This window comes from Platalea leucorodia (genome assembly GCF_965183815.1).
Source record: "Platalea leucorodia genome assembly, chromosome: 9".
Classification (NCBI taxonomy): Eukaryota; Metazoa; Chordata; class Aves; order Pelecaniformes; family Threskiornithidae; genus Platalea; species Platalea leucorodia.
Window position 1 is genome coordinate 47810760 of NC_138831.1, and position 13603 is coordinate 47824362.

Consider the following 13603-nt stretch of genomic DNA (forward strand, 5'->3'; position numbering starts at 1 on the left):
TCGGTCTGATCGTGCTGATGCAGAAGGGACTCACCTGAACCTAGCAGGCAATGGAGGCACAGGAAAGGGTCATGCAGTGAATCCAATCACACACCCAGGGCTAAACATGCTCCTTCTCTGCCCTCACACCCTCCCAACAAGATCCGGAGCTCAGCACACTTACGCTTACAGTAGCAATTTCACTGTCTTTTGTGTTCATGAGGGCTCACAATGGCTTCCATTCCAGCCTTTCTTTTTTGTTCCTATGGGCCTTAACATCAGACAGCATGTAGATTCCTGGCCACTTTACATTCCTAGAGCACTACCCCATCTCCACAGCAGTCATCCACCCAGATGCTCAGGATTTCTAAACCCTTTCACATACTTTGCTGCATGCCAACAACACACAGAGGCAACAGGTTCCTGACACAACAGCATCAGTAAGAGTCACAGATTGCTTTAACAGTACAATTCCTGCTGAAGGGGTGAACACAGATATGCCAAAAAACACCCATTGTAAAACATGCGTCAGTGACTCTCTACTGGGAATCACTTCTCTCAAGCTATCGATGAAGAAACACTGGCTACTTGTCATAATCACCCCAGAGCAAGAATAAAGTTATCTGAGGGCCAAAGGGTAATGTCCCCATGGAAGTGTATGCACTGAGCTGTTCCCTTGCCCTCCACAAGATTTAATCCACTTCTTGGACATAAAAAAAAAATGCTCTCTCTCTCACTTGCTTCAGTCTGGTTTCAGAAAGCAGGGAATCGTTGCAGAAGGAGCACGGTGACTATGAATGAGACAGTGGTAGGCAGAGAAAGACTCTGCTCATTTCTCTCTTCTGGTGAGCAGAGGCTGCTGCGCTCCATCTGTAGCTCCTTGTATGCAGAAAGCACCCTGGTGCATCGCAGAAGTAACACGCTGAAGGGTAACAAGCTGTTTGCTTTCAGCACTGCCTGAAGTGGGTGAGAACGAGACCTCAGAAAACGTGACATGCATTTCCTCAGAAGATGAGAAGGGAATACAAATTGTAGGGTGGAAAAAAGACAAAACCCTGGGATAGCTGGGTGGGATTTCCCACCCACTAGGAAAGAGAGACAAAAGCTCAGTAAGAAGGGCTGACGCGTCTGTCACTCAAAGTGTTACCAACCTAAGGGGAAGCTCTTGCATGCAGTCACGTGCGTGCACTTCCCTAAAACTCCTCTGAAACCAGTAGAAGCCTCCAGTCAACTACGTTAATGACTGGGGGTCAAACCTGAACAGAGAGATGCAACATGAGACATCCTATAAGGAAAATGCAAGGAGAAGGGAGAAACAGTGGAGCATATTTGCCAAATGTGTGACACAAGTAACCACAAATGTCCCACACTCTACCCCATCAGGAAGCCACCCACTGCCGAGCGCTGGGGGAAGCGGGGCAGCCTGGGGAATGCACTACAGGAGTCAGGAATGCTGGCTGCCTGCCCTGCACTGGGAGATGAATTCTCCATTCCTGGAGGTGGGAATGAGGAGATGGCCAACATCAAAAGACAAAGAGGCGTGAAGTAACTGTAATATATATAACTCTACCAGCATCAAGTCTTCTTAAGTCCCCCGGCAAGCCAGTGGATACATGCTTTATGGTTCCCAGAGCAGCAGAAGTCCTTTTCACAGACACAAATATTTTTCAGCCTCTTTCTTTTATTCTTCTTTCTTGGTCTACGTTGCAAATCGCTGAGGGCTTGCAGATTTGGTGCAAGAAGAAATCCATCCTGTGTGACCCTCTTACACTGATTCAGCCAACAGCAGGTGACTGTAGTGCACAGTAACAAACCTGTGTGCTCTCTTTTGCTTGCAAGAATGAAAAAAAACCTGTCTAGACACAAAGTTGCACAGGAAACGCATGAACCAATTCCAGTAGTTGCAGCTATAATCTAGCAATGGATCAGTCTGCAGTAGTTCAGCTGAAGATATTTGCTTCAGTTGAAGACATTTGCTATAAGGACATGGCATTTTCAGTGGTATCCTCGTCACAGCCACTTCCATCACTCAGGAGTGCTCCCCATCTTTACGGAAACTTTGTTTCCGATAATGCTTCTCCTATGTACCAGCTCCCTAAACTCTTGGGATTTTTCATAATGGTGCAGCTGGGAAAATAATTCATAATCCCAGAACCATCTGGCCTTGGCTGTTCATAAATGATTTTAAAAGCTCAGCACGCTATCTCACTTAGTCTCACTCATTTGATCAGCAGGGAGAGACTTGATATCAAACAGGAACATTGCAAATTATGGCTTGGTATCAAAGCAATTTGGAAATGATATGTTCAGACCAATACTGAAGTGGAATTCTTTGGGTAGTGGGCGTGCCTGGTTGCCTACAAACCTCAAGGCTAATAAAGCCAAGTTTGCTTTCATATTGTCCTAAGAATGCCGCATGAAGAAAGTAAAAAGCAACTTGAAAAGAGATACTCTTGCTTTGAATAACTTTGGCTTGAACACGTTAATGTGAAGACAAATTATAGAGAAACAAAAAAGCCTGTTATCTTCATAAGAAGAAGATAACATTATCTTCATAAGAAGATAACTCTTTAGAGGGTCTTTAGCTGATAAGAGGTGCAGCATGTATGTTATTTAACTGATGACAGCTTTCTGGAGACGGCATAGGAGTTTTTCTCATGTGATTCTGTTCATTATACTCAGAGGTGCTGCCTGCAATAACACATTTGGCAAATTTGGTAAGGTTACTTCAACGAACACGATAAAAATTTCAAAATGAGCTGTGGGTATGTATTGTAGTACTTAAGGTATAAAAAGGAAATATGACTACATTTTTGTAAACAAATAAGTTGGGTTTTTTCTTTGAATGGAGAGAAGCCCCGGGATCATATCTGGATTAGTATTGAAAAGGTGTCCATAACAGAGTGAAATAATGGAGAAAGAGGTAAAAAAATATGCCCAATGGAGAGGATGACACTTAAAATGAGTAGATGGGAGTTGATGCTTGCACACACAAGTGGGAAAGCAGAAGACAAAGTCATTATTGTAATACTCCTGTAGGAAAACCCAGTTTGCCACATTACTTTAAAGCTACTAAACCCAGGCAATCTGCATTTTTATCAAAAATTGACCGTTGATGACCATGGTGGCTCATGATGGATACTAGGGAAGAGTTCTGCCCTCTTGGGCTAAACCTATCCCACGTTACATAGCAAGCAGCTTTACTTGAGATAAAGGAGGTGCTAGAAAGGAAAGAACTTACCCATTGAAAGGTGATAGCGGTTGTGTGTTCTAGAGGAAGAAAGGAAGCTGTGGTTTTCCTTTGAAGGAAAGATACTTTTCCTAAGTATAAAGACTACCTAAACTAAGAAGCAAACTGCTTCTGGGGAGCATTTCTTTATCATGTCTAGTTTTCATGTGTATAATTAACGTGACTATTTAAAACCTGCCACTTCATTAGCTATCTCCGGAGTGATGCTTGCGAACAACCGGGTGGTAGGAAGGGAGCCCAGCAGGTAGCAGGTGGAAGAGACAGGCAGGCTTTGGACTCTCACCGGCAGGTGAGAGCCAGCTACCAGAGGGTGGGCGTTAGAAATTTCTGAAAGGTCAAACTGTCCCATATATGGATAAGATCTGGCACACAAAATGAGTGTCTCAGTGGACCTTGGAGCAGAGAAAGAAGGTATAGTAAAAAATACCTAAGCTAATTACAGCCCAGCAGGAAGGAAACTTTTCAAGCAAGTGAGAACAAACCATTACGATCAGAGTCCTTTTGCTTTGATTTGTTTTACTTAAACAGGAACAAAAGCAGAAAATTAAGAAAACTGTGGATTATTCTTCTCTTTTTTGGAAACTGGGGTTCAAGTAAAGACATAGATGACAAAACTCCCTGCTGGGTTGGATCCAGTAACGGAAAGAGACCCAGTGTCTGATGTAGGGAGGATTTTGCAAGTGGAAAGGGATCAGCGAGAACAAAGAAGGCCTGTTTATTGCATTTGTCTAGTGAACTCTTTTTGCTGAATTTTATTCCCCAACACAACTGTTGGCCAAGAGGCAGCCAATCTTGTTCCACTACAGCGCAGCCTTCCACTGACATAACAGTAAAGGGAACCACATTTTTAGAGGCAACAACATTTCCACGGGTGTTGCTGCTGCTGAATTACTACCGAAGGCTTTTCCAAGTGACAGTCTGGGATTTATCACCTTCCCCAGCTCTGCAGTCATTTTCACCTGGAACCTGTTGAACTCAGCAGGCCAGGCAGACAGCATGGGTTATATAGGCTATTGGAACCCAACTGCTAGTGGAAAAGTAAATATTTCAGCTAGATTGCTGCCCTTGTATAAAAACAGATGATTATTTGGTAAATGGCACTTGCAAACCTAATATTTCCTGTGTTGGTGTGTACTGTAGAGCCTGCACAATGGGGACTTGTACTGTCCCTGTGTTTTGGGTCACTGGGTGCACAAGGCTGCTGCCAGCAAAGCCAATGAAGTATGAAACCAGAACCCTTGTAGCAGGAAGCATATGCAAGATTTGCCAAATCACTACGGCCCAGCTATTTAACATGGCCCCGGCTTACTCAGCAGAATAAGCCTTCAAAAAGAAAGACATAGCTGGCAAAGCCACAAAGCTATTGATTAAACGAAAATTGTGTTGTCTGGGAGTTTATAAATGACTGTCGTTTGCCTGTTTGGTGCAGTTTTATTATGTTAAGTAAAGCTGTACAAGATGCTCAAAAACAAAGAAATTAGAGGGACTGCAAGAGAATGTTGCTTGACTAGGGATTACACAGACATCCTTCACAAAGCGTAGAGTAAAACCATAGAAACCCTTGCTCAGAACCACACTAATGCTTGCCACAAGAGTCCAGAAAGCAATGGGAGGTGGACATTCCCACGCCCAGTTCCAATGTGGTTACATTCGAATACCATAAATAAACTAGCTAACTTGGAAGATACAACATTGAGAAAAGATACCCATGACAGAGGGAAGGTATCCCACCACCATGCTAGGATTAGGTTCCGTAACCGCACCTGCAAATATCTTGCAGTTTTACATAAAACTAAAAAAACCCACCCAAAACCGGGCCTATTATCCAGAGTCTGGCACATGACACTACTCAAACCTCTCCATTTCTCCTTCCCAATCTTCTTTTTCTCTATGTGATTTTCGTATGTGATTTTCTTTATGTGATCTTTCTCTATGTGATATCCTACTGTCATTGCAAAAACAACTTGCCCAGACAAGGTTAATACAACAGGGATATTCTGCTTCTGGAATTCAAATTAACTTACTCAGGTATCAGGTACTGCATTATGTTGGGCAAACACACCTTCTGTTTAGTGGTGCTCCATCACTACCTTTTCCTCAGGTCAAACTATCCACGCTTGCAGAAGTCTCCAATGATTTTTTTAATTTACATTATGTTTAGATCTGTATCTGTCTTTGACCTCTGCTTCCTTTTGACTAACTTAGGACACAGTTTTCAGAAAGCTATTATCAGGCTACTAATATCAAGCTACTTAGGTACATCATAATTTTTTTTGTCTAAAACAGATCCCTCAGTGTGTTACCAAACGTGGAAGAAGCATCTCCTGAAATTTTAGGCTATACCTAGTTCTCTCTCAAAACCAGAATATGTTGTTAAATAGTTGCTTTCACTAGATCATAGTGATTCTGATGTACAAACATATATGATGAAATAGGCAGTGTTCCATTATGTCCTTTTGGGCTTGTACAGAGAAGGGCAACTTGACTGTGAAAATGTGCTTGCAATTATCTGTGGAAGGAGAATGAAACCTGGGAGGAGGGGAACAAGAAAAGGGAGCCTGGGAACAGAGAGAGACATTCCACAACAGATTTGCAACACAAATGGCAGAAAATAAAATTAGCAGCTCCAGGGTGGGTACGAACTGTTGCCAGCATTTTTGGCCAGCCTCAGGGTATGTCTACACGGCAGCCAGTCACTCCCAGTAACGCTGAGACTGCAATATACTGGAACAGCGACGTACTCCTGTGAGATTTAAAATGGAGAGTGCTGGCACTAGTGGAATATAGCTGGGGCAGTCACTGCCTGAATCAAACTACCCAGCAACTCAGGAAGCCTTGGTGCAGCAACACAGTGACTAGTACCTGAGCTTGCTAGAGTAAAGCTTACATGGGATTGCCTCTGGCTCCAGTCCTCCTTGGGATCCAACTGACCTTGATTTTCAACCCCAGAAATGCAGACATGTGAGTTCCAACACATTGTCTTTTGCAGCATGGTCATAACAGCCACAGAGGGTTTTACAAAGGCACAGAGGGAACTGCGCCACATCTCTCCACCACAAGACAGAATCTACATCCAAACGGCCAGCAGTGTCATTGGAGAGGTTTATCCAGCCACAAGACAGATCCTGTCAGCCACAGGCTGCATCCCTGAACCATCCCATAAATGGATACTACCCTACAGGCCCACAAGATGGGCACCTCTTTGCAAGGTCTCTCTCTGGTAGAGCATTCAGGCACAGGAGTGAGTAAGATGCCCGTGAAAATGTGTTAAGATAGAGTCTTTAACTATGTGCTGAAATACTACCCTATGCATAGAAGTTTGGCCTCATTTACAGGACAGAGGGACTAGAGTTAAAATTGAAGTTGTCCAGATAACCCTGAAACTGAGACTTTGGGGCTTCGACATGTTTGATTCCGCAACTTTAGTAATGTTGGTTTTAATGCCTTTTGGGAGGTAAGAAGTAATCTGGGGACAGATTGCTTCCTGGCAATTAATTGGTGTACTTTTGCAATAGCAATGAAGAAAAATGTTCCACAGAAATTCAGGTCGGGCAGAACCTGCCTGATAAATGTGGGACCAACTCACGCCTCTGCTACACTTCAAACAGCAGTTGCAAGGTCTGCCTTCTTTTCTGCGACTGATGTCGCTGTCAGCACCATAATACTCAAGGATCCTACTGGTTGCTTTGCTCATAAAAAACAGCTCTTTACAAATGCTATGAAGAAATCTTTGTATTTGCCGTCGTTACAACGGAGCTGGTCAAAAGAGCAACGCAGAGCAGAAAAAGAAGCTCAGATGGGAGCTTTTTTGCAAAAGAGGGTTAGTGTTTAAAGTTTGCCAGCATAGAAACTACACTCAGCTGCCTACATCGGTAGAGCCATGCGTTCAAGGCTAGACTATGGTAAGCTGCTCTAAAAAAGACAGGGTGGTTGGGTTTTTTTCTTTCAAAACAGCTTTTCAGCTCCCACATCCTGCACCTAAATGTTATAATCCCAGGGGAAAATGAGAGAATTTGTAGCAAAGGTCCCTCCGTTTTTGTATCGTTTCCAGAACCACTCCCCTTGCACCACCACCATGATTTGGGTGGCTGGCTCCATTGCTGCCAGCACTGCACTAACGGGAATCACAAAACAGACTGCTCAAGAAAAAGAAACAGTTTTATATCAGCACAGCGTGCACTCTGCAGCACTACCTGACTGCTCAGATCTGTGTCACATTTACTGTGGTGGTCCTCAGCTTCCACATGAAACTTTTCATTTCTAAAATGCATTATGACCAAATCTTTATAAACTGCAGGGCAGGGGAGAAGGGGGACTGTTAATTTCCTGTTTAGTTCTTAGGAATTAAGCTTGTATGCCTGCCCCACACTGACCTGGCTTTGCTAGTGTAAGTTGTCAGAGGGCATTATTCTGTACCTTTTGGATCTGCTCAAGACACATTCTCCTTCAGCCTGCAAGATTTTCACATTCTGCCTTACCGCTATTTGCGTGACAGAGTCTCTCGGCTGGGTGCTGCACTAGACACATCGGGGAGGTAAGTTTAATCACAAGTCTATTAGCATAAATATCAGGCCACGAAGGGAACATCCAGAGAGTGCTTTTCCCTTACCTGCAACACCACTATTGCTTGAGACACACCACAAAGGCCATACTAATTATGCAGCAAATAATTATGCAGTCTAAAGTAATTTTAACCAAGCTACATCTATCAATACTTAATATCTAAAGCAAATAATCACACTGGACAGAAACCTGCCGGTTATAAACTCTTCTCTTGTCTGATTCCAAATCCAGAGCTGTTTGGTTTGTGCACTATAGGCTTTCTACCTTTGGACTCGTTTTTGTCCTCATCTGTTTCAGCTTCAAGTTTGAGGCCATGCGGTTTCAGACTGTTGGCAACAGACTGCATCTTGCTTATTGTCAGTTGATTTTGATTCACTTTCTTAAGGGCATCTGACACGGCGTGGCTTCCAGCCATACCACCTCCGGCTATTCTCTCAGCATCTAGGCAGTGCCAGGTTCTGCTAGCTCATGAATGGGAATCTTCCCTCCTCACCCAAGCCTGCCCCCCATCCCACAACAGGAAAGCCGAGGCTGTTGAAAGAAACAGGAATGGCAACAAAGCTGGCATTGTTGTCCTGAAAAACCACTGGCTACAGCCCACCCGCTTCATTTAGGGGATAACGGATATAAGGATGAATCCCAGCTTTTGTTTAAAAAAACTTATTTGCCTTTTTCTTTGGAGAATGACTTGAAAATGGTAACAATGTCACTGCTGTAGGCAAAAGGAGAACCAGGGGAAGGGGAAGTGGCACTATTTTTCTAAAAGCCACAGTTGTTCAGGGTGGTCTTTGGGGTATGAATCTCAGATCAGCTTCACACTGGTGCAGTTCATGGAGGAGGAAGGGAGCACCGCTCAGGATCCCGTTGACAACAGTAGGGCATTTTCAAGCTCTTGCTGATGGAGTTGCCCTCCTAGTCTGAGGAAAGATGAGACTAAGAAAGTGTTCAGCATATTAAGCTGTTTATAATATGAAGAACTTGGACTTATATTTTTTTAAGACTTCAGGGACCACTGTGGTCTCTGTGTCTTCCCTTTTGTGCAGGTCAGAACACAGTACTCTACCCAGCAATCTCTGGAGAAAAAACAACTAACTGTGGTTACATTGAAGTGTGTTATTTTAAAAGACATCTGCTACTGACCATGCTGAACGAAGGAATGAGGCTTGCTGAGGGTCCTGTCTTGTATGGTAAGAAGTTTACGATTTGCAGCCTCATCATGTATTCAATGGTCTCTATCCTGTCTGTTACCTTTCTGTAACAGCAAAATTCTTCTCCTGGACTCTTTGTAGGAAAAATTGTATCTAAATACAAATGGATGCTTCCTTTGTGTCCTTTGTGTCCCATGGACCAAAATTATCGCCCCAGATTTGAAGATATAAATACAACAGATAAAAGTTATATCTCTCACCGCATCATCAAGCAACAACAACTCTATACGTTAAACCTGAAGATGAACTTTTATAGGACCTATAAGCATCACCCTAATGAACCTATTTAATGATGTCTCCATGTTTTTGCAGTGCAGCTGTCCATAATAGTGTTTTTTGCAGTGAGTCCAAATGACATTAGTGGCGGATTAGGAATCTGACACATCAATTAGTAATCCATTCACTTTTTCCAAAGTCTACATCAGAAACTATCTGTGAATGCCAAACTGGGCTTGTGATCTCCACAGACATTTGTTAGTCTTAGGGCAAAAAGTAATAAATCTCAGCTTTTCTACACTCATAAGGAAACCAGCCTTCAATAAAGCTCACAATTATGGCTCTCCAAAATTTATATTTTTGCCAGTACGGATGTAAATTTTGATTGGATTTTTTTTTTTTAATTAAGAAACTTGCACCTAGTTTTCCTTGGTTTTAATTTTTAAACCTGAAGCTCATGTCAGCTCCTTTGTCTTCATCTCTGCAGTGTGTTTCCTTATATTTCACAGTCACTTAAAAACTACAAGGTTGTAGGTAAAGTGTGCAAACAATACTTCTATTTGCACAAGACATGCTGAAACAGGACTGCTCAGAGCACCCTGTTGCAGTTCAATAACAGACAAATAAGGAGAGGTCTGACATCTAGTAAGGTCAACAAAAAGACTCCTGTTGACTTCAAGGCCAGAAGGCACCAGTAAATTGACCAGACTTTGAAATAAGTAACTAGGCCACTGGTGGGTGACAGTATAGAGGGGTGATTTTGATGCTCAGGTGGGGTGATGAGAGACAGATGGCATTTTTTCCCCTCTGTTTTGAGTTGGCACAGTAGGGTTTTATTATGCATGCTTATGGCTGCGCTTAAGCGAGGGAAGAGGGGGCAGAAGGGCTGGAGGGTTTGCTCCAGTGTGTGACAGAGAATTGCAGCTCCTTGTGAAACAGGCTAACCTGGAACATGTCCCCAGAACACCTGTGGTAGCAGAATCCTGCCAGCAGCTCTAACCTAACCCAGCTAGCTCCTTCAGTTGGAGCCTTACTGGCTCACTTGCCTTCTCAGAGCTACGTTCCCCAGACCCAGACACCTTAGGTCCCTAGACTGGCTCTTACAGACCCTCCAAGCCCCTCCAGTACTCAAGTACTCTTCCTAGTCTCTCTTGCTTGAGCCTGTTCTAGTCTCTTAGAATCACAGAATCATAGAATCGTTTAGGTTGGAAAAGACCTTTAAGATCATCAAGTCCAACCGTTAACCTAGCACTGCCAACTCCACCACTAAACCATGTCCATAAGCACTACGTCTACCCATCTTTTAAATACCTCCAGGGATGGAGACTCAACCACTTCCCTGGTAGGCCTGTGTCAGTGCCTGACCACCCTTTCGGTGAAGAATTTTTTCCTAATATCCAGCCTAAACCTGCCCTGGCGCAGCTTGAGGCCATTTCCTCTCATCCTATCACTTGTTCCTTGGGAGAAGAGACCTTCTCTCTCAGTAAAGCGCCTTATGAGGCAGCTCTGCTAGAAAACGCAGTCTCCTTTATCATTTGTCCTTCTTCACCTGCAGCGTCCATTTAAGGTCTCCATCTCTCCCCAAACTGGATCTATGACTCTCCTGAAGCAGACAATTCTCTGCACAATAGCACACTCACTGTCCAAATCCTCCAGGGTATTGAACCTAAGCCACCTTCTGTCAACCCCTTTAGACACCTCATACCCACCTCTTGAAATAGTTTTCCAAGATGGAGGCAAAGAAAGAAAACCAGCAGAGAAAGTACGTTATGGTCTTACCACCAAAATTGCACTCAGAAAAGAAAATGGAGTTTGCTATTTTCTGCAGGGATGGAGAGCTGTATCCGAAAGCATTACATCCCCTATTTATGTTGTGGATTTTTTGCAAGGCATTATTAGAAGGAGGCTTGACAGCTCTGCTGGGAAACTTGGCAAACACCAGGCCAGACCAGTCTCAGTCTTTTACACAGCTGGATTTTCTGCAGCTCAAGTATTTTTCCTCCTGCTCTTGGCCCATCCAAAGATGAGTGCTGAATTTCCCTTAACATTACCCACAGGTTAATTTGTTATTACGTTTAGGCTCAGTTTAACATCTTGGCATGCAATTTAAATAAAACCAAAACCAAATGTCCTTCATTTCTGCTGAAACCACCCTCGGTTTGGCTCAGCTGCCTTTGGTGTCACTGGAGGGTGAACAGGAGATTCATTTTCGTCTTGTCATTTTTGGTAGTAACCTAAATATCCTCCATGCAACTTTGAAATACATTGCCATAAAATAATTATTTGTCATGGAATGAGATTGGCCAGAATCTGAACACGATACATTGGCTCTGACTTAGCTGTCAAATACTTGTTACTGTAGGAAAGGAAGATACAACAGACACACAAACAACAGGAGTCCGTAAAGGTGCAGACAAAACTTATGCACAGCTTCTTACTAAAGGAACAGTGGTGGGATTCCCACCTTCCATCCAGAGAGGCTAAAGGAAGGAGTACTTGACAATCCCATAGATACAGCCCTTGCCCCTGGATAAATTTGCTCCTGGTCTGATTCTATACCTTACACTGTCTAACTGTGACACACTGCAACCAGAGTGATGTCAATGGTAAGGGAAAAAAGCTTGTAAGTATTATGAGTAAGTGCATATTACACTTAGCCTGGAAAGCGGTGAATGTGGATGCCGACCTTTGGGTTAACTCATTAACTGCACTAAGATGATGCAGGTGACTCTTCCAGTCAATTTTGTGTTCTTCTGTCCATGGGATATTTACAGGCAGCTTTAAAAAGTCTTCAAAGTCACCTGCAGAAAGTACCCAGTAATCTCATTCTGCAAATTGCTGCCTGACTAGGAATTATCACTTTCTTTGCTGTTTTTTCCAGTCAGTGTTCAAAGTGTGTTAGTTAGCTGTGACTGAGCTGATAAATCAAGTTATATGATTTCTTTCTGTTGATTAAATAATACTGCTTAAGGGCATTTCCAATATACTGATGTTTACAGTTTCAGCCACAGTAGATTACTTCACGTGCAGAGATGAAACCATTACCAAAGTATTTAACTATTAAAATCCTTGACATACATAGACAATTGAACTTTGGAGAAATTTAGCAAGTTCAAAGATTTTGAAGTTGATGTTGGTTTTGAGGACCTACGCTACAGCCTAAACAAAAGCAGAATTTGTCTCTAACTATTACCATCAATCATTTAAGAGAATGAGGCCTCTTTGTGCTACTCAAAATCAAAACATAGAGTGGAAAATAGGGGAGGACCAAACAGAAGATTTATGTGTGCTGAACTGAATATTTACATAAGCCTCCTAAAAATTAAGTTATTTATCAATCATCTGCTAGATTTACAAAATCATAACAAACATGCCACGCTAGTAATTTAACTTGTATGGCTTTAAATAAAAGTATGCTACAGTGGCATCGGTAAAGAAAGAAACAGAAGGACAAGTTCTTACTTGTGCCCAAGTTCATGTGCAATTGTAAATGCCAGATTGAGACCGTTGTCTTCAGCAAGAACGCACTTTCTCTTGGCACTGCAGACACCTCCCAGGTAAGCAATTCCTGCAACAGAAAGACAGAGAATGTTCCCATCAGAATCAGTGAAACAGCTCGTTCACTCAAAACATACAGCAGTAACTCAACCAAAATGATAAAAAATGTGCCCAGTATAAAAAATATTAGAGTAGTTTGCACATAAAATCATCTGAGTATTTTGGTCATCATCCTATTGAAAAATCAGTCCAGAATTTTGTCAGACAGGAAACAAGTTAAACACTCACCTCCACTGCTTTCATTGGAAAATGTATTTCACTGTCCATACAGACTCAAAAATTCATCTAAGCTTGTCTATGAATGCCCCCAATTACAATGTTAGAAGATGCAATGAAGTAGCCTTAACAAGCATTTAAATGGAGTTCTCCCAGTTTTCAGAATAAAGCTGGGGAGAAGGAATAGAACACTAAAAGCAGAGACTCTCTGAAAAGATCTTACATTTTCCCTTATTTTCATACTTAAAGAAAGCAAGAGTGGCAGAGTCAGAAAAGCTGGCAAACTCCTGTCGGTGAGTCACAAAGCCAGTGTAGGTGGCAGAAGTCTTCTATGACTTAGTGGAATTTAGGATTTGATCCCACGGACAATTGCACAGTACTCTCTAGGCCTGTTTGTGTGGGCACCACAAATGGTTGTAGGCTGAAGTCAAAAGGAATGAAACTTCTGCTATGGAAAAACAATAGTCCTCATATGCCCTTCCTGCATCCAGACTGTCCCCTGCAGAAAGTGCCATTGTGCTTGGAAACGCTGTGGTGGCATCACAGGCCACGCACAGGACAATTTGCTGATGAGATTTTGTTTCATCTGCCACCTAGAAACCACAGTTAAACC

The 13603-nt window shown here is 42.8% G+C and overlaps 1 protein-coding gene across 1 annotated transcript in view; it reads right to left on the reverse strand.

Moving 5' to 3' along the window:
- Positions 1 to 13603, reverse strand: part of ADAMTS17 (ADAM metallopeptidase with thrombospondin type 1 motif 17) — a gene marked incomplete at both ends in the record, with an annotated part of 193757 nt that overhangs the window by 105923 nt on the left and 74231 nt on the right. Inside the window, one exon of the mRNA XM_082321440.1 lies at positions 12679 to 12784. Within this exon, the coding sequence (XP_082177566.1) occupies positions 12679 to 12784 (106 nt within the window). The remainder of the gene's footprint in view (positions 1 to 12678; positions 12785 to 13603) is intronic.